At 42.5% G+C, this 25,723-nt stretch overlaps 3 protein-coding genes across 3 annotated transcripts; 2 read left to right on the forward strand and 1 right to left on the reverse strand.

The window, feature by feature from the left end:
- Window positions 1-4,221: 4,221 nt before the first annotated feature.
- On the forward strand, window positions 4,222-5,955 carry LOC134290180 (uncharacterized protein K02A2.6-like). The gene has a single exon (XM_062857242.1). The coding sequence runs from the start codon at window positions 4,222-4,224 to the stop codon at window positions 5,953-5,955; it is 1,734 nt and encodes a 577-aa protein (XP_062713226.1).
- A 12,551-nt stretch (window positions 5,956-18,506) lies between these two features.
- LOC109415723 (something about silencing protein 10) lies at window positions 18,507-20,162 on the forward strand. Its single transcript, XM_019689655.3, has one exon. The coding sequence runs from the start codon at window positions 18,650-18,652 to the stop codon at window positions 20,063-20,065; it is 1,416 nt and encodes a 471-aa protein (XP_019545200.3). The 5' UTR covers window positions 18,507-18,649; the 3' UTR covers window positions 20,066-20,162.
- LOC109415722 (squamous cell carcinoma antigen recognized by T-cells 3) lies at window positions 20,069-23,564 on the reverse strand. Its single transcript, XM_019689654.3, has 4 exons — window positions 23,399-23,564; window positions 23,117-23,343; window positions 20,784-23,051; window positions 20,069-20,429 (listed from the first exon to the last, which is right to left on the reverse strand). Exons 1-4 carry the CDS (start codon window positions 23,435-23,437, stop codon window positions 20,276-20,278), a joined length of 2,688 nt encoding a protein of 895 aa, XP_019545199.3. The 5' UTR covers window positions 23,438-23,564; the 3' UTR covers window positions 20,069-20,275.
- Window positions 23,565-25,723: the final 2,159 nt, after the last annotated feature.

Genomic DNA, 25,723 nt, shown 5'->3' on the forward strand with positions numbered 1-25,723 from the left:
CCTTGCGCGCACCGCTCAAGGAAGAATTGGACAACCTTGAAAGGGACGGTATAATAGCGAAGGAGCCTAAGCACACTGAATGGGTGAGCAATATTGTCCTGGTCAGACGTGGACACGACAAAACAGCTCCAATAAGAATTTGCCTGGATCCAGTTCGGCTGAACCAAGCACTAAAGCGACCCAATCTACAGTTTGTGACGATTGACGAAATTCTACCGGCACTTGGTAGAGCCAAAGTCTTCACAACCGTCGACGCCAGAAAGGGCTTCTGGCATGTGGTCTTGAGTGAAGAAAGCAGTCGTCTCACCACGTTCTGGACACCGTATGGACGTTTTCGCTGGATCAGACTTCCCTTCGGCATCAGTTCAGCACCAGAGATCTTCCAAATGAAGTTCCCAACTAACAATCACTCATTTAACAGGCACCATTATGACGAATTAATTCAGCATGATGTTGAATAACATTTGAATTATTTTCACGTACAACCTATGTTCGGGTTTTGTTCACACAAATTTGGAGAAGTTATAAAGCCTCATGTTGTGCACTAACTTATATTTTGTTTTTCAAAGCGTTTTACAAATGTACAAGAAAGTTGTTATTAAGCTTTGGCAAAAATGACTGAAAATAAATAAAATGCAAAAAAGTTGAACTTTCACGAGAGTAATTATTTGCTCTAATATTGAGAACACCTATTATGAAATAAGAATTACATATAAAATTACCTAAATCCGGATTAGAACTCGAGACCTGTCGATTGCCAGCCGCATGCCTTCCTATCTGCGCCATCCTAGAGATGGTGAGATGCGGCACCCAAAGCAAAACATAATCTTCCCATGACTCAATAATGATCACTCCTGAACTTGTGTTCAGCAGTGGTGAATTAGCACAGCACGTGGTAATCAACTGAACAACGCCTTACACTTCAACCGCTGTTCAACTCAAAACACGTGTTTTCCATTCTGATTTCGCTGTCAGTATTTTTATCGCACGGTGAGAAAACTTGTATCGAATGCGGCCAAAAAGTGTTGGTCCTTATTGAAGATATTGTTTCCAGACGAACTAATTGCGATATGAAAATGTTTTTATTTTTATTAATAAATATCGATCTTTAAAAATGTATGACAATATGTGGTGCGGTATGGTCTTGGACATGGTGCATTCACAGCATTTGTTCAGGTAATCTACTCATGCTCAGTCGAAGATCCGTTAAGATTTTTTTTATTTATGCTTTTGTCATGGAATCTTGATATTATGTTCAATAAATAGTGCATAAGGATGTTTCGGAATACTTGAAATGTGTCGATTTCTGAATGCTGTTTGGTTATCTAGGTGTGGGAACAATATTCAGTAAACACAACAGCACTGAAATGTCAAATGTATCGATCCAAGCGTCTCGTACAATTGAACTGCTGCGGAAGATGAAATATATAATAATCAAGGTACAATATATCTTGTTACAGACTAATAATCATAAATAAATGTCTCATTTTTACGTTGATTACGTCTCTTATGGCACTCAATGTTAAACTACATACCTAATTCTAATCCGTTTTATTTTATGTGATTCGTTTTCCGTTTTGGTTGATTGATAACTTGGTTGTCTAAACAGTTTTAGCCATGATTTATCCCATAATCCGAACAAAGTTCCGAGTCAAACTATGACGGGCTGAAGGCGTTTATTTGACAAGTGAAAAGCACATTGTTCAGGAGCATATGCTTATCGATACATCAGCTTAATAAGATGCAGACAAATGCTTTGTTAAACTATTTTGTTAAGGAATCAATGCTTGTCGAATAAATTTCTTGTTAAACTTTTGAAAAGTGTTTTTATTTATCATTGTTGATACCGATGAGGAAAGTCGAACATTGACTATTTTCTCAATTGAAAAATCATTTAAACAGTAATGTGTAGAGCATAATTTTAGTTCAGCTATCATTACCATTATTAAGCAACAATTCAGCAAGCTTGCTTGTTTGTGACTTGCAATTGTTAGTTGGGTTACAAGAGGTGCTGCAGGGTTTGGACGGCGTGGAGTGTATTGCGGATGATGTGCTGGTGTTCGGATGCGGAGATACGTTAGAAGAAGCATTGATCGACCACAACAAGTGTCTAGTGAAACTTTTGGAACGATTGGATCAAAACGATGTGAAACTGAATCGGAGTAAACTGAAGTTGTGTCAAACGGCCGTGAAGTTTTATGGACATTTGCTAACCGACCAAGGCTTAAAGCCTGACGAGTCTAAAGTGGAATCAATAAAAAACTATCCAGTGCCAACAAACCGCAAAGAACTGCATAGGTTCATCGGAATGGTGAATTATTTGGGACGATTCATTCCGAACCTGAGTGAAAACTTCAGTGTACTCCGAAAACTAATATCCGAGAAAGAACCGTGGATTTGGTCGTCAAATCAACAAGAAGAGTTCGATCGAGTGAAATGTTTAGTGTGTTACTAGTGAACAATCCCTAGACGGAGTAATGCAGCCAGAAGGGCCTTATCACTCGTTATCCCCTGACTTCTGGTCACTGCCACGGAAGCCGTCTGGGGTGGGCTACACCCGCCTCTTTTCTCGGGGTCGGCTATCGACAATAGGTAATGAAGGGGCTGATCAGGACACAAATCACTTGAACACGGTTTTTCACTTTTTAAACGTTTATTACTTACGCTAGACTGTGTGGGTGTGTGTGGGTGTGGAGTGTGTTGGGCCGGCCTTCACTGGATCTGCTGGGTTGAACGAATGACGCCACGTGGCACAAATGACCCGGATGCTCGGGCCCCACGTTGGGCGCCAATTGTTACTAGTGAACAATCCCTAGACGGAGTAATGCAGCCAGAAGGGCCTTATCACTCGTTATCCCCTGACTTCTGGTCACTGCCACGGAAGCCGTCTGGGGTGGGCTACACCCGCCTCTTTTCTCGGGGTCGGCTATCGACAATAGGTAATGAAGGGGCTGATCAGGACACAAATCACTTGAACACGGTTTTTCACTTTTTAAACGTTTATTACTTACGCTAGACTGTGTGGGTGTGTGTGGGTGTGGAGTGTGTTGGGCCGGCCTTCACTGGATCTGCTGGGTTGAACGAATGACGCCACGTGGCACAAATGACCCGGATGCTCGGGTTCCACGGGTTCACCGACTGTGGTTCTCGATGGGGCACAGGGTGATGGTAATGCTGACGCAGAGCTACTGCCGGCTCCGGACTATCGTCTGATATTCCGCCGGGCCACCGTGGTGTGTAACGGCACACAGGGCAAGCAGCTACCGTCGAAGGTCACCCGGTAGATTGGGGTTAGACACAAACCAAATGGGTCCTATTTTTGGGTGATGGAGGGTCTTAGGGGGCACTTGGGGGATTGTACAATGGATTTAATGATTACCTGAATCTTCTTGATGTAATGGCACACAATTTATCCTTTTAACTTTAACTTCAACTACGTTCAATGTGGTATAACCACTTCGATACTTAAAATCTTCACCGCTTTACTTTTAGGTGTTGTCTGCTCGAGCTCTCGAATAGAAAAGAACTTCTCTTTATATTATCAACCCCGTTCACCCCTTTTTAGACCCCTCTAGCCAGTTTCTTCAAATTTCGAACTCCATTGTCCCATTCCAGTGCGAAATGTGTATAGTGTACTAATGTGAGTGTATTACAAAATTTGTTCCCTGTCCTTTAAAGTGACCGTTTTTATGCAGAGTATTTTAGACCTCCTACCCCTCCTATCATTGATATTATTCATTCAGTGCATTCAAATTAGATTTAATTGATAATATGTACCATGAAATTATAGAAAATCTTATTGGAATGAGATAATTGTTTCTATTAGATATCGAAGCCATACATTTATAGATTATAGATTAACATACATCCGTTCTAACCTAGCTATAATACAACAACGTTCACCACGAACAGTAGTATGGTGAGCTTCACTACCACTCACTCTCACTGCTTTGTCGGACTATATAGGGTAAATTGCCAGAATGGTAACAAGTGTCCGATGTGAAAACGTTGCGGTATTATGATCCCAATGAACCCTTAGTAATTGAGTGCGACGCAAGCTGTTTTGGCTTGGGTGTAGCGGTTTTCCAACGAAACGGCGTGATTGGCTACGCGTCGCGAACACTTACTGCAACAGAAAGAAATTACGCGCAAATTGAAAAAGAACTACTCGCGATCCTTTTTGCATGTGTGAAGTTTGACCAAATCGTAGTTGGTAATTCGATGGTTACGGTGAAAACGGATCATAAGCCGCTAGTGAATGTGTTCCGAAAGCCTCTGTTGTCAGCGCCTCGTAGACTGCAGCACATGTTGCTGAACCTCCAAAGGTACAATTTGCGAATCGAGTACGTCACAGGAAAGGACAACGTAGTGGCAGATGCGATTTCGCGAGCTCCTTTGGCTGAGTGTCCTGAAGAAGACTGCTTCCGAAAGGCTACTATTTGTGAAGTGTTCCGGAAGATTGAAGAAGTCCAGCTGTCATCGTTCCTCAGCATTTCGGAAGATAACATCAAGGAAATTGCCGAAGAAACATCTCAGGATCTAACGCTGCAAGCAATTATGTCACACGTGCATTCTGGCTGGCCGAGGTCTATATCGCAAGTGCAGGAAGGTGTAAAAGTTTATTTCAAGTACCGGAATGAACTTTCAACACAGGATGGAATGCTGTTCCGTAACGATCGGATTGTGATTCCATATTCCCTTCGTAAAAAGATAACTGATAAAGACCATGTGAGCCACAACGGCACTGAGTCAACGCTAAAACTAGCACGGGCGAACGTGTTCTGGCCTGGCATGAGTGCGCAGATTCGCGAGGCCGTGAAGGAATGCGCGATTTGTGCCAAATATGCTCCATCACAACCACCAGCTCCGATGCAGACACACCCTATACCAGTCCACCCTTTCCAAATCATATCGATGGATGTGTTTTTCGCCGAATACCGTGGTGACAAAAGGAAGTTCCTCGTCACGGTGGACCACTATTCGGATTTCTTCGAAGTGGATTTACTGAAGGACCTTACACCGAGATCCACGATTGCAGTGTGCAAAGTCAATTTCTCTCGTCACGGCCGACCTCAACTGGTTGTGACTGACAACGGGACAAACTTCGCAAGTCGTGAATGGAAGCAATTTTCTAGTGATTGGGATTTTCGTCACACTACTTCCGCTCCAAACCACCAACAAGCAAATGGAAAAGCGGAGGCTGCGGTGAAGATCGCCAAACAGCTCTTGAAAAAATGCTCGGACTCTGGTACAGACTTCTGGTACGCGCTATTACACTGGCGGAACGTACCAAATAGAATCGGTTCCAGTCCAGTGCAGCGTTTGTTCTCGCGTCAAACAAGAAGTGGTCTTCCAACATCGATAAAAAACCTGATGCCTCGTGTAGTGGAAGACGTACCTGAATCCATTGAGGTCAACAGAAAGAAGTCGAAGCAGCAATATGATAGGAAGGCCAAAGTTCTACCTGATCTGGAAGTGGGGGCACCAGTCTATGCCCAGCTGAACCCGGATTCTTGCAAACAATGGACTCCAGCAATTGTATCTCAACGGCAAAGCGACAGATCCTTCGTTGTCGATGTGGATGGATCCAGCTATCGAAGGGATCGTAAACATCTGAAGCTACGTAATGAACATCTAACGCCATCAAGGTCTCGCTCGACTCCGGATGTTTCTGAGTTGTCAGATCCGAAACCATCAGCCACCACTAACGAACAGACACCATCGAGGATTACGTATCCCGAGTACATTCCGCACGAGAATCCTTCATCAGCGACTCGGAATGAAGCCAACAGGGAGCCATCGTCAGTAGAACGTCCAACGAGCGCTGCCCCTCTAGCGCCAGTGTCGAAGTCTACTCCACTTGCCAGCAGTTCTCAAGTGGACACACCTCGACGTCCAAGAAGAGAAGTGAAAGCGCCAGCTAAGTTTAAAGATTATCTTTTAGATTTTGATTAATCCTAACTATTTATTTCGAATTTCGAAAACGAGAAGATGTTGTGGTTTTACTTGTATACCCCTTTTATACATGTCATGTACGCCTCTGTCTAGCCTGAAATGTCAAAGCGACTCGATGTAATATTTAGTTAATAAAGCAAGCTTCTACCGAAAACACGTATGCAAACAGCTTCTGAGTTGCCCGAAATTTGTTTTCGCCTCCTCCGGGCTCCACTTACTCAGCATCGAAATCGAACGTTTCCGTCTTGCCCGTGGCTGAATCGATTCTTGCTATCCATTGCCACCATCGGAATGCATCATCGCGGAGTAATGTCCACCGTATCCACCACTGCCGGAACTTCCCGATTGTCTCAACTTGTCCTCGAAAGTACCAAATATGAATGATATGACGGAAATTTTTAGAATCATTCGCTAAATAAGATTACTCTGCACGGGCAGCACTCATTTCCTCACTGGAAATATCCTTATTTTCCTTGAAATTATTTTTTGCAGATCTCGTGATCTGTGCGAGTGTCGCATCATGTTTACAAAAAGAGATTGCGGTGCTGAGGGAACTTGCAGATGTAAACAAAAACGTTTATCATTCTAGCGCATTAAAATCGCAAAGTTTGTCTAATCAGCCTTTGTCAATCAAGTGATTAGGATGTAATCCAGCATATTCAAGTGGCAACCCGCATAAACGATAACCATAAAATGTGCTTAACCACCCATTCGGGATACAATTGGCTTCTTTAGTGGTGTTGAGATAATTCCATATTCTGAATCTGCATGCCAAACTGAGCCGAAATCCAAATTTTCATCAATTTTGGTGCCCGGGAACCTATTTAAACCTATTTTGTACTGAGCGGAGCTGTCAAGCAGTTGCCCAGCTGTCAAAAGGTGATTTCAAAAAATCTCTTTGAAATTGATTTTAGACACCAAAATAAAGTTCTAAAAATCTGAAAAAAATCATAGCGGCTCAGAAAAAGGTGCTCTTTCGTTCAAAAATAAAAAAATCATTGAATTTTTCTCAATTTAAAAACACAATTAGAACAGTATGTGGTATTGTTGAACCGTCTACAGTACGGTCCGTGTATGGTGTTCGTTTACTAGGGAAATCCTTCCAAAATAGTTTCAAACGAGTTTAATCACCGGATGTCCAAAATATATACTGAAGAGGGTCCAAAATATATTGGTGTGTCCAAAACAGTGAAAACTGATGCTTCAAAAATCAGTTATTTTCATCACATTTTCTGCCAGAAATGACCTTGTGGGTATTTTTAACGGAAGGTGGTGGCTTTTACAAACATACTACCCAACTAACAATCACTTATTTAACAGGCACCATTATGACGGATTAATTCAGCATAATGCTGAATAACATTTGAATTATTTTCACGTACAACCTATGTTCAAACAAATTTAGAGAAGTTATAAAGCATCATGTTGTGCACCAACTTAATTTTTTGTTGTTCAAAGCTGATAGAGACGTCTAGTCAAGTTAGAGTGCAAGTAACTAATGAAGATTTATTCATACATAATTCAACGCTTACTATGATCTAACATCCCCCCCTTAAGCGGTAATTCCTAACATTTTTCTCTCTTCAAACAGCTTTGAATTTGGTACAGGTTTAGTAAAAATATCGGCTGCCTGAAGGATCGATGATACGTGGTTTAAACAAATTGCCCTAGATGCTAATTGTTCTCGTACATAATGGTGTCTTATGTCTATGTGCTTGCTTCTTGAAGAGTAGCCCACATCTTTCTCCGCCAGGCTGATGGCGCTCTTGTTGTCGCAGTTGATCGGTACTGACATTTCGGCGCCATGAAGCTCTTGACGGAATCCTCTCCACCAAGCCGCTTCCTGGGTAGCAGATGAAAGTGCCATATATTCGGCTTCGGTAGTAGACAGTGCTACCGTGGATTGCCTTTTCGAGCTCCATGAAACCGCACCGCCGCTCTGCATAAACACGTAGCCGGAAACTGAACGCCGAGTTTCAACGTCGTTTGCCCAATCTGCATCACTGTAGCCTTGGAAATCCTGCTCCGAATCAGCCCGGTACACTAGCTTGTGGTTTTTCGTCCCCTTCAGATATCGTAGAATACGCTTCGCTGCCGTCCAGTGTGCTGATCCCGGATCGTTACTGAAGCTGCTGACAACACTTACCGCGTAGCTGATATCAGGCCGAGAGCATTGTGCAACGAATTGCAAACCACCAACCAGCTCTTTGTACGGAATACTTTTCATCCTTTCCTTTTCTTCCACAGACTCCGGCTTCATCGCTTTGGTCAGCTTCTGATTGACGTCCAGGGGTGTCGATACTGGGTTTGACTCCTCCATCCGGAATCGCTTCAAAAGCTCATCAATATAATGCTTCTGGTCTATGGCTACCATGCCATCGGATCGTGTGACCCGCAGTCCCAGAATCTGCTTGACCTGCCCCATGTCCTTCATTTGGAATTCGGAACATAACTGCTGCTTCACCTGGTCCACTAGCGCTTGATTGTTGGAAAATAGTAGGAAGTCATCAACGTAAACGGATATGATGATAACCTTCCCATCCTCGAAACGATAATATACGCACGAGTCGTACATCGATCTTTGGAATCCAATCGCCTTGAGCTTTTCATCCAGCTTCTGGTTCCAGACGCGGCTGGCCTGCTTCAAGCCATAAAGTGCCTTCTTGAGACGGCATACCTTCGTCGGAGCTCGTTCGTCCCGAAATCCTTCCGGCTGCTCCATATAAATCTCCTCTCCGTGCAGCTCGCCCTGCAGGAAAGCAGTCACCGCATCCATTTGGTGCACCTGAAGATTGTGCTTGGCTGCCATCGCCAAGAGGTACCGCACGGTCGCATACCGTACCACGGGAGAGTAAGTCGCATCGTAGTCCACGCCTTTGACTTGTGAATATCCCTTTATCACGAGTCGAGCCTTATGCCGCCGAGTGGAAGTGTCGGCATTCGTCTTCAGCTTGAACACCCACTTGCTCTTGAGTGCTTTCCGACCTGCTGGTAGATCGACCAAGGACCACGTATCGTTATCGCACAACGATCGATGCTCGGACTTCATCGCTTCGATCCAGCAGTCACGATCTGGCCGTTCCAACGCCTGTTGGAATGTCTCTGGCTCCCCGGAAACCTGTGGAATAGATGACGACGGAAGCATACCGCTGCAGATCGAATTATTACTCCACTTGCCTTGGACTGGGCGCTCCCAGTCACTGTGCCCAGAATCGTGTTGCGGTCCAACATCTTCTTCCTTTTCGTGTGACGGGAGCGCAATGATGGACGACCTCGCTAGGTCTGGACGATTCTGTGAAAGTGCAAGATTCTGAGGAAGGATACTGTACGTCACCTTAAAGTCAGAATACTTGCCTGGTACCTTGCGCTCCCTCGCGCTGCGCCTCGTGGTAGGTTGTGAAACGTTCCGAGTTAATTGCGGAGGGAGCGCAGTGGATTGCTGCACTACGACTGGATCACAGTCTTCTTCGATGTCTTCGAAGGCGGCCACCGGAAATGGCACTGTTGTCGGATCCACATCTTCATTCATCTCGACATGTTCATGCTTCAGATCTTCACTCAGGATAACCACATCACGACTGACGAAAACTTGCTTGGTCGCTGGGTCGTACACTCTGTAGCCTTTGGAGCAGTCGGCGTAGCCAACAAGAACACACGACCTGGATTTCGGATCCCATTTCTTCCGATTCACTTTTGGGACATACGCCATTGCACTCGACCCGAACACACGCAGGTTTGCAACATCTGGCTTCCTTCCGGTGAATTCTTCAATCGGTGTAACTTGCTTCCCCTTCGTCGGTGATCGGTTGATCAAATACACCGCCGTCGACGTCGCTTCAGCCCAAAATCGTTTGTCCAGACCAGAATCGAACAGCAAACATCTGGCTCGTTCTTCGATCGTCCGATTCATCCGCTCCGCGAGCCCGTTTTGCTGCGGATTATAGGCTACTGATGTCTCGTGGCGGATGCCACTTGTCTTCAGAAACTGCTGGAACTTGTTACCGACATATTCGGTTCCGTTGTCGGTCCGGAAGCGCTTGATGGACCTACCAGTCTGTTTCTCGACGTACGCTTTGAACTCAACGAATGCGTCAAAAGCTTCTCCTTTGGACTTCAGAAAATAGACGTGCGTCATACGGCTGGCATCGTCTATAAACGTAACGAAATATTTGCTTCCTCCTATCGATGGCTTCTCCATCGGTCCGCATAAATCCGAATGAACCAGGTCCAGTACCCAAGTAACACAGAAAACATCTCTGTGGATTCATAAAAGATGTATTATAAATGGATTATAAATGAGAATCAAAACATCTTAAGTTGAAAATATGTTTTTACTAAGCATAACAACAACAAGCTGATAAATAACATCATCTACATTTTCGGAAGTTAGCTTTACGTTTAAATTACGTGGAATACACTTGTTAGGAGTACTACGTTTCCCTTTTTAATGATATGTATTGTGAAACATCATACAAACAAAATGTATACTTGATGATTCAAACATGTTATATTTACGTCGCAAGTACGTTGACGATACATTTTTTTCCATGCCTAACCATTCCTTAAATTGAGATGTTACTTACTCATCACCATCACTTTATCATTCCAAAGGGATTTGATCTTAGTGCTTATACTCAGATCCATTATTTGCTGACAATAATTTGCAAAAAAAAACAACATTCTCATATTGCGATAGAAAATTAAGCACACATTGAGCGCACGTAGAAGGACTTGGTAGCCTGGAAAGTTGGGTAATTTTCCATCAACATTGTGACGTATACTCGTTGACCAAAATTTTATCCAGCAATTCTGAATTGAGTAAATCACTCGATGTCAGGAGTTTAATTGAACTCTTGTACTTACCTAGAGCACACTTTCTTTGTCTATTTAACTGTAGAATCATTTCCACTCACAAACCTAAAGAAAAACGTATAAATATTCCAAAAACCGAATCCTTAAGATTGGCAGCAGTTCGTTTGTTTTGATTTTACTATAGCTGTCATGAATATACAAGTGTGTTATATTATTGTTGAAACTAGGTATGCAGCACCAGGAAAAACACCTCTCGGTTGCGCATTACAACTTCTTCAGCTGGTTGTTTATAATACGTAAAAATGATGTTATTTCAAGGTATTTTCTTGACAAACAAAGTGGTTTGTTATTAAGAAGTTCAAAATATGTAATTTTAACGTATTGTAGACATATCTTTCTTTATTAGGCTATCAATGACCAATTTATGATAAGGTTACAGTGCCTGCTCAAAAAAGACATACAGTTTCAAATAAAATAATAAGTGTGCCGCAAATTCCTTGTTAAATTAAAAAAAAAACACACACACAAAAAACATTTGGAAATTATTTTTAGTTTTTATATTAGAAAATATCACATATTTATTTTATTTCTGAATTTTTTCCATTTTCAATATTTTTTGACGACACTGTATTTGAATGCCACCATGTTGCCTTCACGTAAACTTGATAAAAAAAAATGCAAAATGTAAAAACTAGCTGAATATTTACGTCATTTACCATCTGATTAAAAGCGCCCGAATTCATGGTCACTGAATACAACGATTTCACCATAAATCTGGGCTCGCATAAAAGATTTGATCATGGTACTGGGGAATGACAACATGAGTATTTATTTAATGCCTTCATAATAATAATAATGTTCTACCATCAGCATTTCGTAAAAGAGGAGATGAAAGAAAAATTGTGTTTTTTGGACTTGAGCTGTCAGATAATATTGAATAGTTTGCATGATCACAGAAAAAAGGTTTTGGCGAAGTTATTGAATACTTCTCAAATACATAATATATGTTCTGACGATGTATTGAAAAACATCTTTTAAAACATCAAAGATGTTGTATAATCCGCCATTTTTTGCGCTTTTTCGGTGATATAAGTGTATGAATTTTGGTTTTTCGAATTCGTGACCTAACATTGGGATTTGTATGAAGCGTGTATTTTATACATTTATATAACAAAATGTGTTACTTGGGTAGTTCACTCGATCGGTTGCCCATTGACTTGAACGGAAGTTTGTGGTGCTTACCTTCAGCACACCGGGCGCAGGCTGGAATATCTTTCCCACGGACGTCGATTCCAGTAACCATTGACGGCAAACGCTTCACGCTGTCCAAGTTGAGATGCCCGTATCGTCGGTGCCACAGTTCTAGATTATCGCCGGATTTCGCAACGCACGCTTTAGGTCGGTCATACTGCTTAAGCTTGTACAAACCGTCCTCCTCGGTACCGGTTGCGATGATTTCACCGGTGGATTCGCTGCTAACCTCGCAAGAGTCCTTCGAAAAACTCACACGATATCCTTTGTTGCAAATACGGCTTACCGAAAGCAAGTTGACCGCCAGGTCTGGAACAAACAGAACATCAGCGATATCTAGTGTGCTACACATACCTTCAACATCGGCATCCAGTTTGACCCTGCCGACGGCCGGAACAGGAACTTCGGTGGCATTCGCTACGAATATACTCTCCGTGACATCTCTCTTGTCGATCAGTGCCCGCTCGGATGTGCACATGTGCCGCCCTGCTCCAGAGTCCAGAATCCAATCTTCTTCCTCTAGCTTGGAATTCTTGCTTGTTAACAACGCCGTTTGCTTTCCGTGGAATCCTTTCTCGGGCTTTGACTTCGGTTTCGCTTGACATTCGGATGCGTAATGTCCCAGCTTCTCACACTTGAAGCATTTCACGTTGGACTTGTCCTTGCGGGACGAGGCTATAGTTGTACGGTTCAATGCTGAGACATATGGTTGCCAGCGCCCTGTCTGACAAATACGGATCCACTTGAAAATCGTCCGGATGATCCACCGCGCGCCAGGTGCCCTCGCGGATCATCACCATGCGCATCGCAAAGGTCCACGTGACATAATTCTCCCGTCCTTTCAGCTTCTGCACTGCCGGAAGCGAAATGCTGCTGCTTGGGATTCTCGCCGCACTCCCCATCTGCGCGTACTGGTGCACATTTTCACCATGTCCTGCAGCCTGGTTTCCTGTGGGCTCCACAATATCGCCGGAACGCCGGGTCCGTGGCATCGCTTCGCTTCCTTTCTTCCTGCTTCGAGAAAAATTTTCACTTTTGGCCGATAACAACGACCGTTTCTATGGAAACATTCCCGGGCTCATAACCTGATAGAGACGTCTAGTCAAGTTAGAGTGCAAGTAACTAATGAAGATTTATTCATACATAATTCAACGCTTACTATGATCTAACAAAAGCGTTTTACAAATGTACAAGACAGTTGTTATTAAGCTTTGGCAAAAATGACTGAAAATAAATAAAATGCAAAAATGTTGAATTCTCACGAGAGTAATTATTTGCTCTAATATTGAGAACACCTATTATGAAATAAGAATTACATATAAAATTACCTAAATCCGGATTAGAACTCGAGACCTGTAGATTGCCAGCCGCATGCCTTCCTATCTGCGCCATCCTAGAGATGGTGAGATGCAGCACCCAAAGCAAAACATAATCTTCCCATGACTCAATAATGATCACTCCTGAACTTGTGTTCAGCAGTGGTGAATTAGCACAGCACGTGGTAATCAACTGAACAACGCCTCAACTTCAACAGCTGTTCAGCCCAAAACACGTGTTTTCCATTCTGATTTCGCTGTCAGTATTTTTATCGCACGGTGAGAAAACTTGTATCGAATGCGGCCAAAAAGTGTTGGTCCTTATTGAAGATATTGTTCCATATTGCGATATGAATATGTTTTTATTTTTAATATCAAATATCGATCTTTAAAAATGATTGTTGTAGTGTAGCCCACTGTGTACACTACTTTCGACAATCAATACATGTACGATAGAAGTGAGTGGCAACTCAGCATGCATAATGTATACTACCGAAAGAAATATATTTGAGTTGAGTTCTCACTGTTAACCGAGTCAGATGCCTGCCGAATCCGAAAACCTTTGAATATAACAGTGGCTCGAGGATGAACTGGATTTATTGTTTATCATTTTTGTCGCGTGATTTTTTTTTGTTCGGCCAGTACTTCTTGTGAAAGCGTGCAAAAGTTTGTGAAAATGCGTACAACGCGTGAAATTTGTGTTGTGCATTTTATGTTGGCTCGGCGGCATCTTTTTGTGCACTATTTTGTTTTGTTTCGGTGACGATACTGGGTGACGTTTTTTTTCGTTTTACACTTCAACTTTTTTCCTGCCGATTAGGTCGTTGATTTTTACATAGGTAACTAAATCATTTTTCCAATCGTGCAGCGTATTTTTTTTTATTTTTTGTTGTAAGTGTGTTTTTTTAAATTGAACTGTTCATAAACGTCATTTTGAATCGCTAGCAACGATTCTTTTGAACCCAGATTTTATTGTTCGTCATTTTGTGCTATTTTGCTTGACGACGGTGAGCAGTATGAATAATGATATCATTTACAAGAGAGTCGCACTTCGGCATATTAGGATGTTTCAGCAACAACGGTGCGTCAGGGAGTGTTTGTTGCCCAATTTTGATGTGAATGCTGTTTCCCGACGATGGGGAGAAGGGCGTATGACGATCACCTCACGCAAACGGTACGACTGCATCGACTAAGGCATCGACGGCATATTGCAATCCAAGTAATTATAAATTTACAGCTATAATGAATGTGTCTGATGCCGGGAGTCAATCAGGAAAATTATCGTTTGGCGTTTTCACATCTGTAACGTGTAGTGTTTGCGGGTTTTTTGTGCAGCATCTAGGGTAGTTTCACCAACTATGGAGAACCGTTTCGAAATGGGAAAGAATCAACCTTGGAACCAACTCTTTAACCTTAAATGGTAGTGAAAATGGATGAAGCAGTATGCAACTATATAATTATAAAAATAACAGTTTTGATAATGGTTTTTTTTAGTCCAATATCTCACTTACTGATGCAAGTGTTTCATTTTAAATTAGGGCAAATCAAACCTGATTTTGCATTCTGAATGACTGATTGGAATTGTGTTGTAGAACTTAACTTTTCTGAATAAAAAGATAAATAGTTTTCAATCCTAAGGGAAGAGGAGTTGTAGTGTACCCCACTGTGTACACTACTTTCGATAATCAATACATGTACGATAGAAGTGAGTGGCAACTCAGCATGCATAATGTATACTACCGAAAGAAATATATTTGAGTTGAGTTCTCACTGTTAACCGAGTCAGATGCCTGCCGAATCCGAAAACCTTTGAATATAACAATTGTCATGTGGTGCGGTATGGTCTTGGACATAGTGCATTCACAGCATCTGTTCAGGTAATCTACTCATGCTCAGTCGAAGATACAGGGGATAGACAAAATGATCGGGATAGGCAAAATTTTCACTTTTCAAGAAATGTTCAATTAGCTGTAACTTTTCGAAAAGTGCACCAAATATTTTCAAATTTTTACTGTAAGTTCCTCAACTAGCTGTGTATCAGTGGACACAATTTGGAAAAGATCGGACAATTCGTCACGAAGTTATAAAGAATTTTGAAAAAGGTAAAATTATCCGATAGCCAACTTTGAGCTGTTATATCTCCGGATTCAATGAACCGATTGTAATGATATTTTGACCATTTACGACTTATATAATGAGCTATGAAAAACCTTTGACTTAACTTAATATTCTTAACACGGAAGAAAACTATTACGATTAGATTATTTTCCTAATAAAACACTAAATTATTCAAAACATCAACATCGTTTCAAAATTCAAGATGCAAATTATAGTTCATTTAGTTTCCCTCTAATTGACTTATATATGAATGCGTTTTGAAGGAAAGTATCAACATAACCGCAAATAAATTGAAAAAGTAATGGGATGCATATTGAAAATAGACCAATTTACTAAAAAATCGTGCAAAAAATAAAACTGCTATAACTTTTTCGCTTGTTACAAATTTCAAGTTAAGTTAAATCTTTTCCATAGTTCATTATATAAGTCATGAATGGTCAAAATTTCATTGCAATCGGTTCATTGAATCCGGAGATATAACATCTCAAAGTTGGTTATCGGATAATTTTATCTTTTTCAAAAATCTTTATAACTTTGTGAAGAATTGTTCGATCTTTTCCAAATTTTGTCCACTGATACACAACTAGTTGAAGAACTTACAGTAAAAATTTGAGAATATTTTATGCACTTTTCGAAAAGTTAGAGCTAGTTGAACATTTTTTGGAAAGTGAAAATTTTGCCTGTCCCGATCATTTTGTCTATCCCCTGTACGTTAAGCATTTTTTTATTTATGCTTTTGTAATGGAATCTTGATATTATGTTCAATAAATAGTGCATAAGGATGTTTAGGGATACTTGAAATGTGTCGATTTCTGAATGCTGTTTGGTTATCTAGGTACTGTGGGAACAATATTCAGTAAGCACGATAGCACTGAAATGCCAAATGCATCGAACCAAGCGCTCGTACAATCGAACTTCTGCGGAAGATAAAAAATATAATAATCAAGGTACAAGATATCTTGTTACAGCCTAATAAAAAAAAAATGCCTCATTTTTACGATGGTTACGTCTCTTGGCACTCAATGTTAAACTACATAATTCTATTCTGTTTTATTTTATGTGATTAGTTTAAAATTTTGGTTCTTTAATAACTTGGTTGTCTAAACAGTTTTAGTCATGATATATCCCATAATCCGAACAAAGTTCCTAGTCAAACTATGACAGGTTGAAGGCGTTTATTTGACAAGTGAAAAGCACATTGTTCAGGAGCATATGCCTACCGATACATCAGCTTAATAAGATGCAGGAAAATGTTTTGTTAAACTCTTTTGTTAAGGAATCAATGCTTGTCGAATAAATTTCTTGTTAAACTTTTGACAAGTGTTTTAATTTATCATTGTTGATATCGATGAGGAAAGTCGAACATTGACTACTTTCTCAATTGAAAAATCATTTAAACAGTATTGTGTAGAGCATAATTTAAGTTCAGCTATCATTACCATTATTAAGCAACAATTCAGCAAGCTTGCTTGTTTATGACTTGCAATTGTTAGTTGGGTAACTTCATTATTATGTGTAAATACCTGTAAATACCATCTGAATCTGTTTGATTTTGACTTAAACTCAAACTAATGTCCTCTAGGGGTCCAAAATTCAACCGTTACCCTATGAGGCAATTTTCCTGAGAGTAAATAACCCAATTCAAGACCAACAATTGAAAAGGCCACAACAACATTTTGTAAACAAACATGTCCAGACCAAGAATTGAAAAGGCCACATCAACATTGCGTAAACAAACACGTTTCTGTCGACTTGAGGCCTTCTGAGATCCACCTACGCATCTCACCACCACTATCAGAAAGCTTGTTGTTTGCGCTTTCTGTTAGTGGTGGTGAGGTGTGTGGGTGGAGTTCAAAAGGCCTCAAGTCGATAGAAACATGTTTGTTTACATAATGTTGTAGTGGCCTTTTCAATTGTTGGTCTTGATGTTTTTATCGACTTGAGGCCTTTTGAACTCCACCCACACACCTCAACACCACTAACAGAAAGCGCAAACAACAAGCTTTCTGATAGTGGTGGTTGTAGTGGATAGAGAGGAAATTAATTAATAATACTAAAAAAAAAAATATTTAAAAATAATAATTGCAATAATAGTTAAAATCTTAAATTAAAAAAAAAGCACAAAATACGTTAATATGGCTACACTGGTTGTATGCATTCCAGTGCGCTCGCTCACGCAACTCTCAATTCTGCGGATACGAACGATTTTTCAGTGATGCCATATTAACGTATTTTGTGCTTTTTTTTTAATTTAAGATTTTAACTATTATTGCAATTATTATTTTTAAATATTTTTTTTTTAGTATTATTAATTAATTTCCTCTCTATCCACTACAGTGGTGAGATGCGTAGGTGGATCTCAGAAGGCTTCAAGTCGACAGAAACATGTTTGTTTACGCAATGTTGATGTGGTCTTTTCAATTAATTGCTAATAGGGTCCTAAAATTAAAGACGAAATCTCACTTATATTGAATAATACCTTCAAGCATGGTATTCTAATCGGAATTGTTCTTAACTCGAACTTGAAAAACAAAGGAATAATGAGAAAATTCGAAATAAGTAAAATGGTAAATAGTTCTACTTTGACATTTGAGGTCTACCTTGTGTGACTGAGCTCGACATTTTTCGCACTGGGATTTCAAAAATGTTCCTATCTGACATACACGGTGAAAAAAAATCACTCAAAGTATGTGTTATAAGCTAGGGACGAGACAAAAGGCTAAAAAAATAAAAATTATATATTTTCAACTACGGTTAATAAAAACGTCAAAAATTGAGTAAATATGTACTCTTGAACCATATATTGTGGTTTAAAACAAGAATCCCGATAGGACTTTAGGAGCCTATTGTCAATATTCAGTAACAAATTTTGAAAACGACGTATAATCAATGCTAGACCAATGATTATACGTCGTTTTCAAAATTTATTACTGAATTGTTGGTCTGGAATTGACTACTCGAAACAATAGCCCGTCACCCTAGCTGCTCGAATGATTTACCCGGAAAATAGTAACGCAACATAACGCATCATCGCCTTCAAAAAGAAAACAACAAAAAGCACGTGCAAAGCAAAGTCGCAAAAAGTTCCTAAACACGCACCACAAGTCGTTCGTTGCGGTTCGCGCGTTCCATTTCAATAAATTTAGGTGAAAATCCGCAAAAATCTTGTGCCCGTGATCGCTTTCCTGACGAAAAAAATGCCGGACAAGCTCAGCATATACGACGTGGGCGATCGGTACGATATATCCGAGTCGGAGAACGAGTACGACGAGCGTGAGAAGAAACTGCTGAAGAACATCCGCAGCAGCACTGGCAAAGGTCGGCGGCGGCAGGATGAAGAAGACGAGGAAGTGCTCGGATTCGATGACGATGATGATGAGGAATATGACGACAACGAGGAGGATGACTTCGATGAGATCCGGAAGTTTGAACACGACAGCGACATTGAGGATAAGGAGGATGATGATGATTTGCCGGATAGGAAAGCGTGGGGCTCCAAGGCGCGGGCTTTCTACGGGGCGGATTACGTTGATCAGGATTACGACAGTTTGACGGCGCAGGAGGAAGAGCGGGCACGGCTGGAGGAAATCGAAGCGAAGGAGATTCAGCAGCGCTTGGCCAAGGAGCTGAACGAGGCGGACTTTTCGTTGGATGTTTTTGTGCCGGAGCAGGAAGTGGTTGATGAGAAGAAGAGTGGAAAGAAGAAAAAGGAGAAGACGGAGATTAAGCTGAAGGCGGATTTGTCGGACTTGAGTGAGCGACAGAAGAGGGAGCTGTTTCGCAAGGAAGCACCGGAGTTCGATGGGTTGGTGGAGGATTTCGAGAGGAATTTGGAGGAGTGTCATGAAGTGTTGGAACCGGTGTTGAAGTATCTGAAGGAGAAGGACGTTAAGGATCATCCGTTTGTGGAGCTGTTGAGGATGCGATATAAGATGGGATTGAGCTATTGCAACAATATCGGTTTCTATCTGCTGCTGAAGTCGAAGAAGATGAAAGTGAAGAACCATCCGGTGGTGAAGCGAATGGTACAGATGAAGCAGCTTCTGGTGGAGTTGGAGCAAAAGTATGAGAACTCGATCAAGTCGCAGGTGGAGGAGCTTCTGGGACACATAGCAGCTGGAGATGAGTTGGTGTTCGAAGAGGCGCCGCTTGCGGTGGAGAAATCAAAGCAGAAGAAGAAGAAGCTTTTGATGTTGGAGGATATGGAGGAAGGCGATCAGGTGGGAGATGAAGATGAGATCGGTGATTCAGAGGAGGATGGTTCATCGGAGGAGGATGAACCGTCAGCAAAGAAGGTTCGATTGGAAGAAAGTGATTCTGAGGAGGGGCAGGAACAAGGAGATGAAGAAATGGCACCGGAGGAAGGTGATGAAGAAGCGACAGAGGGAGACAGCAAGCGCAAAATCACGTACCAAATGGCCAAGAACAAGGGTCTCACAGCGCGCAAGAAGAAGGACCAGCGCAACATTCGGGTCAAGAACCGCCGGAAGTTCCAGAAGGCTCTGGTGCGACGGAAGGGAACGGTCCGAGCCGTTCGAACGGAAACGACGCGCTACGCCGGAGAGGCGACCGGAATCAAGGCTTTCATCAAGAGGAGCATCAAAATCAAGTAATGGTAAGCGTTATATTATTGATTCTTTATTGTTAGGTTTAGAACAGGTTCACAAAAATATACACTTTGTGATGGTAATAATTCTGTAAGGATTGTAACCATTGGTAATGCTTCCGATAGAACGGAAAAGAAACATCCTTTTTGTCGTCGGGAATGCACTGCACACACACAAACACGAAACAAGGAACAATTAATAACATTTAGGTACCAGTTACTTTTTAAGCAGTAACTTCCGGAAATCCTCGTTAGATTTTGGTTTGTCCGTGGTAACGGCTGGAGAAGCGCTGCTTCCCGATGATCCCGCGGTGGCAGTTTTTCTGAGCAATGCTGTCGGAATCATCGAAGACAGCTTCATCTTGGCGTCACTAAAATTAAAGAAATGAGTCATTAAAAATGTTGTTCACGCATACTACTCGTACTCGTAATAATTCTAGCATAACATGTGAGAAGGGCCTGAAGGCTTTTTGTAAACAAACATGTTTCGGTCGCTGTAGGATTCATCTTGATGCACCCACGGACAACAACACACTTAACAGTTAGCCCGAAGATTACTTTTTCTGATAAGCGTGTTGATGTGCGTGGGTGGATCAAGATGAGCCCTACAGCGACTGTTTAAAAAAAGCCTTCAGGCCCTTTTCATATGTAACGCTACAATTATGAGTGAGATATATTGCAAAAATTGATAACAATCTTTGAACGAATATCTGAGTACAACTCACCCTTTCACCAGATGTCGCTTCCCAGCGCCCAAGCTGCCACTTTGCTCCACATCCTTTGCCATCGGCGCCGTAGCAGTTGGATTGCCCCTCGGAGGAGGAGCGGACAGAGCCACCGTTATGGTGAATCCGTTCATGTTGTGTTGGTCCAGGTGGATGACGGCATTCTTGGCTGCCACTTCCGTTTCGTATTCCACGTAAGCCAATCCTTTGCTTTTTCCGCTGCGGTAGTAAACCACCCGGACGTCCCGGAGCTTTCCGTATGGTTCAAATAGCTTCCGGACGTCGTCACCGGTCGCCTCAAAGGGTAAGCCTTTGACGAACAGTTTGTTCGGTTCGAACTGTTCCGAGTATTTGAACTTGTTCTGACGGGCGGATTTGTCCCGGGCTAGGGACGAGATGAACACCGGGCGGCCGTCAAGGGGTCTCCGATCGAAGCTTAGGGCCTTTTTGACGTCCTGCTCACTGTCGAATTCGGCGTAACCAAAGCCTCGGCTTTTGCCACTGGAACCATGCACCAGTTCGATGGATTTGAAGTGTAGTTCAGGGAAGGTGGCTCGAATCTGGTCTTCCGTGGCATCGAAGCTCAGATTACTGAAAAACAGTCGCCGGTTGTCGTTGGAGGTATCAACGGACTTGGGTTCGTCCAATCGAATACGCTTGGTTGTGTCTTCCAGGGACGGTTCTTGCTTTTTGTTAACGGATGGCCCTGACGGAATGCTGGGTTTCTTGAAGGCCGTTTCGTCGGCAGATGGCTGTTCTTCATGAGGTCTTTTAAGTTGTTTCTTCTTCGGTGATTCGTTGGCATCGGAATCCTTTTTCGGATCGGATCGACGTCCTTTAGCGAACCGTTGCTGGCTTAGGGTTTTGTAATACGCTTGGATAGTGGCCATGCAGAGTTCCTGGCAACTGGCCAACTGTTCCAGAGAGCCGTTGCACCTCTCGAATCTCATCCAAGCCGCGGCCAGCGTTTCCGGATCGTTCAGTCCAACGGCTCCAATGGCCTTCCGGTAAACTTTCCTCACCGGATCTGTTCCTCGTCTGGATTCCAACTCGGCATATTCGATCCACAGTCCCACTCGCGTACAATTATCCGAACTATCCATCACATTCTGCCACAACTCGCGACCCTTCAACGGATCGCCCAGCAAGCAGTACTCCAGTCTTCCCCAGAATTGCAGAATCTTGCACTCTGGATCAGCCAACTCGCCCCAAGTCCTTCCCAGTTGATTCCACGCCAGCTCGAAGTTTGACCTCAATATGTCCCGTTCCTTCTCGTCCTCGAAGTTGGCATGCCGCCTCAAATAGGTCAGATATTCCAACCACACCTTCACAGCCGGTTCCGGCGCCTGGAACTCCACCGTAGCAACTTCCTCCATAATCTTAAGCACATCCGCCTTGTCACGCTTCTCCCGCTCAAAGATTCTCAGCTTCTCCACGTACAGCTCCGCACTCCAGGGACAATTCCTCAAGGCTCTGTTAACCAGCATTTCCGTCGTCTGGCTGAAGACCGGTGAAGCCGAATCCTCCTCCTCGTCCGGTGGATACTTGTCCAGATATTTCAGGTAGTCGCACCACACAGTCGGATCCAAGCAACAATCCGTCACGGATCGCTCATACAGAACCTGAGTTTCATCGTCGCCCAACTGGGATCTACATTCCCGGATGTATTCCCTATAAAGTTCCGCTCGCTCTTGGTGGCAGTGCGGCTCCAGCTTCACCAGTCTATCTTCGAACGGAAGCATTTTCTGCAGCAGTTCCTTCGCCTGTCGATATCGCCGCTCGAACTTCTCTGGATTCAGGTCCTGCAGGGTGTCCTTGTACTTCTCGCAGAGCAGCTTGTACTCTATGTAAGAATCCTCCATGTTCTTCAGTGGAATCTTCAGTTCCTGCTCGTAGATTCGAGCCAACCGGTTCAAACGATCCGGCGAATCTTCATTCTTCCCCAGGAAATCTTCCCGATACGCCTCGAAAATGGCCCTTCCTTTGGTGACGTGCAATCCATAGGTCGGAATCAGCACGTCCCAAATGGCCTCCGACTGGTCTTTATCGGCTTTCGCCGCCAGGTTCGCATATTCCAATGCAACCTCCACCGAGAAGTAATCGCCTAGGGCCCGTCGGAACAGGGCATCCACTTGCTTAATCTGTTCCGGCGACGACGCCATCGCCGCTTCGATCTTCAACCAACGCAACCAAATCTCCGGCGAAAGTGGGTACACCTCGGCGAATATCTCCGCGCTCTGGCGAATTTTGTCCAGATCGGTCATTTGACTGAAAACATAATCAGAAGTCAGACTATACTTGCGATTCAAAGAACAATATTCGTTTCGACTTACTGCGCGATCTCCAGCAGCTGCACGTAGGTGTCATAGTTGTACTTGTCCTCCTGGATCTTACCCAACAGTTCCAGATACTGTTTGATCTGGCGGGCTTCCTCCGCTGCATCGTTGTCGTCATCGTCATCATCATCCATTTCACTATCATCGGAACTTTCCTCCGCGTCTGATCCAGCATCTTTGCTCTTGCCATGGTCGTTATCTTCCGCGGCTTCCATGGAATCGTCCTTGAAGGAAATTTCGATCAACAAATCAATTACCAAAACTTCATGGTCTACTTACGTTCGAATCCTCCATCGCTTTCATCTCGGCGTCGGACATTCTGCTGGCCACTTATGCTGGTAATCGTTGTAATCGTTTTCCGCTTGTTTATGATCACATCAAAAGAGACGCAACTCTTTTCTGCGGGAACATAAAATCACATCTACCTAACCTAACAAAATGGATCGCTGTAGTAACTGTCAAAACTGTTTCGAAAAAAAAAAACTGTTTCTGAACGACGAATTCCGGGAGCAAAACAAAAAATAGATGGGTAACGCTTCGTAACATGTGCGGACAGAGGGTGTTTCGCTCGTTCAAAATTTAAGCCCATGAGCCTCTGCACGAAATTGCCCTGTCCTGCTCACTCCCACAGAAAATTTGAAAACAGCGCGCACAGTAAAAGTCACATTTGACTTTTACTGTGCGAACTGTTTTCAAGTTTTCTGTGGGAGTGAGCAGTACGCCAGATTCGTGCAGAGGCTCATGAGCCATTTTACGAGACGTTTCGGATCAGCTGATCGCTCATTTCATGAATGAAAATTTGACAGGAGGTTGCGCCCAAGCCCGTGAGCGAGGGGCGGATCACTTCCAAAACAACTGAATCGAAAATGCGTTTTGATGGAAATGCGTTACAAAATGCTCCAGTGCGTTGAAAAATGCATTTGAAAATGTAATGCGTTGAAAAATGCGCCAAAATATCCAATGCGTTGAAAAATGCACAGGAATGCATGACGAATTTTTGGAGTTTTAATACATAATTTGTTGAAAAATACGCCAATGCGTAGGAAAATGCATGTTATTTATCAATGCGTATAAAAATGCGAGCATTCCACCAATGCGCATAAAAATGCGTGTTTTCTATCAATGCGTAGAAAAATGCAAGTTTTTTTGTAAATGCGTATAAAAATACGAACAATTTTATCAATGCGTTGAAAAGTGCATGCTGTAAAATTTTGACAGCTGTTGATCAATTTTAGAAATGCGTACCTTAATACGCTAATGCGTAACAAAATGCGCCAATGCGTATGTCAATACGTAAGGCTGAATCGAAAATGCGCTAGTGATTCGCCCCTCGCCCGTGAGTGTTAATAGCAATATCAACACTGTTGTTGTTTCGTAAAATAGACTCATAGTCTATAGGGCACTGCATGATATTCTCTCCTTCTCTTTCACTCTTACAGTAATTTTGTAAACATCAAGGCCAAGAAACGTCAAAATCCCATACAAAATCAAAACAGTGCAGTGCCCTATTAACCTCTGCACGAATTTATGCTGGCCTGCTTACTCTCACAGAAAATTTGACGTTTGAGCGGTGCCGACACCTCTCAAATGTCAAATTTCGTGTGAGAGTAAGCAGGCCAGTATAAATTCGTGCAGTAATCCATTGTGGATTTACCGGCTACAGGATAGTACTCACCTGATAAGTATTGTGGATTTACCGGCTACTTGTATTCTACCGGTCGCTTCAGTATGGCCTCCAAAGTAGCCGTTTTATAAAAAGAGTAACATAAAAATCTTTTTAAACATTTTTATTGTAAGCAGGGTTCCTGATTTCCACTTTTTATCTTCTTCCCCATTCGAAGACAGTCAGCAGCGAACGGTTGTCGCTTGAGTTCGTGTGTGTGCTTGTCAGCGACGACAGCAAACTCCGGCGAACGGTGGGATGCCACACTTGGAAATTATTCATTCGTCCACATTCGCATCGCAAGCGAATGCGATTCGTGAGTGATGCGATTGATATTGTGCATACGAATTATTGATGTTTTCGAATTATTTTCTTTGCTAATCTAGCATTTCAGCGACAATACAGTAAAAATGTATGCATTACATGCAGAAATTCTCTTCTACTTATGATAATAGCCGCTTCGATCGCTCACCAGTATTCTTCACAATTCGCCATTCATTCATTCGCTTGCGATCCAAACTGCGACGAATGGCAACGAATATTCATGTCAAGCAGATGGCTCATCGCTTCCCACTGGTGATGGGGTTGCGTGTTTGATCACGACGATCCGTTTGCTGCATCTTTCTCGATTCGCTTCAGCAAAGAGGAGTGAATATGAATGGAGTGAGGCGAATATACCGATCCTTGATTGTAAGCACTATTTCTCGTTGCCACTAGCTACTCAGCGACATTCATTTTTTGACAATCAAGTTGATTTTTATATGAAAACGGCTACTTTGTAACGGCTACCCAAGTAACCGGTAGAATAGAGGTAATCACATTCAAATGTATGCGTGCCTTTTTTGTAGATGTAGTTGTGAAACTGCGAGGAAAATATTTGCACTCTTGCCCCGGACGTTTTATCATTATTTACCCGTTTTACCCAATTCGATTGGGTAATA

Source organism: Aedes albopictus, chromosome 3, assembly GCF_035046485.1.
Source record: "Aedes albopictus strain Foshan chromosome 3, AalbF5, whole genome shotgun sequence".
NCBI classification, from domain to species: Eukaryota; Metazoa; Arthropoda; class Insecta; order Diptera; family Culicidae; genus Aedes; species Aedes albopictus.

What these genes read in the sequence shown, in the direction of transcription:
- LOC109415723 (XM_019689655.3), top strand. Translation starts at nt 18,650, where the DNA reads ATGCCGGACAAGCTCAGCATATACGACGTGGGCGATCGGTACGATATA.
- LOC134290180 (XM_062857242.1), top strand. Translation starts at nt 4,222, where the DNA reads ATGGTTACGGTGAAAACGGATCATAAGCCGCTAGTGAATGTGTTCCGA.
- LOC109415722 (XM_019689654.3), bottom strand. Translation starts at nt 23,437, where the DNA reads ATGTCCGACGCCGAGATGAAAGCGATGGAGGATTCGAAC. An exon ending in CAGCTGCTGGAGATCGCGCA is followed by an intron (nt 23,052 to 23,116) that starts GTAAGTCGAAAC and finishes TTATGTTTTCAG; the next exon opens with TCAAATGACCGATCTGGACA. An exon ending in AAGCGACATCTGGTGAAAGG is followed by an intron (nt 20,430 to 20,783) that starts GTGAGTTGTACT and finishes CTTTAATTTTAG; the next exon opens with TGACGCCAAGATGAAGCTGT.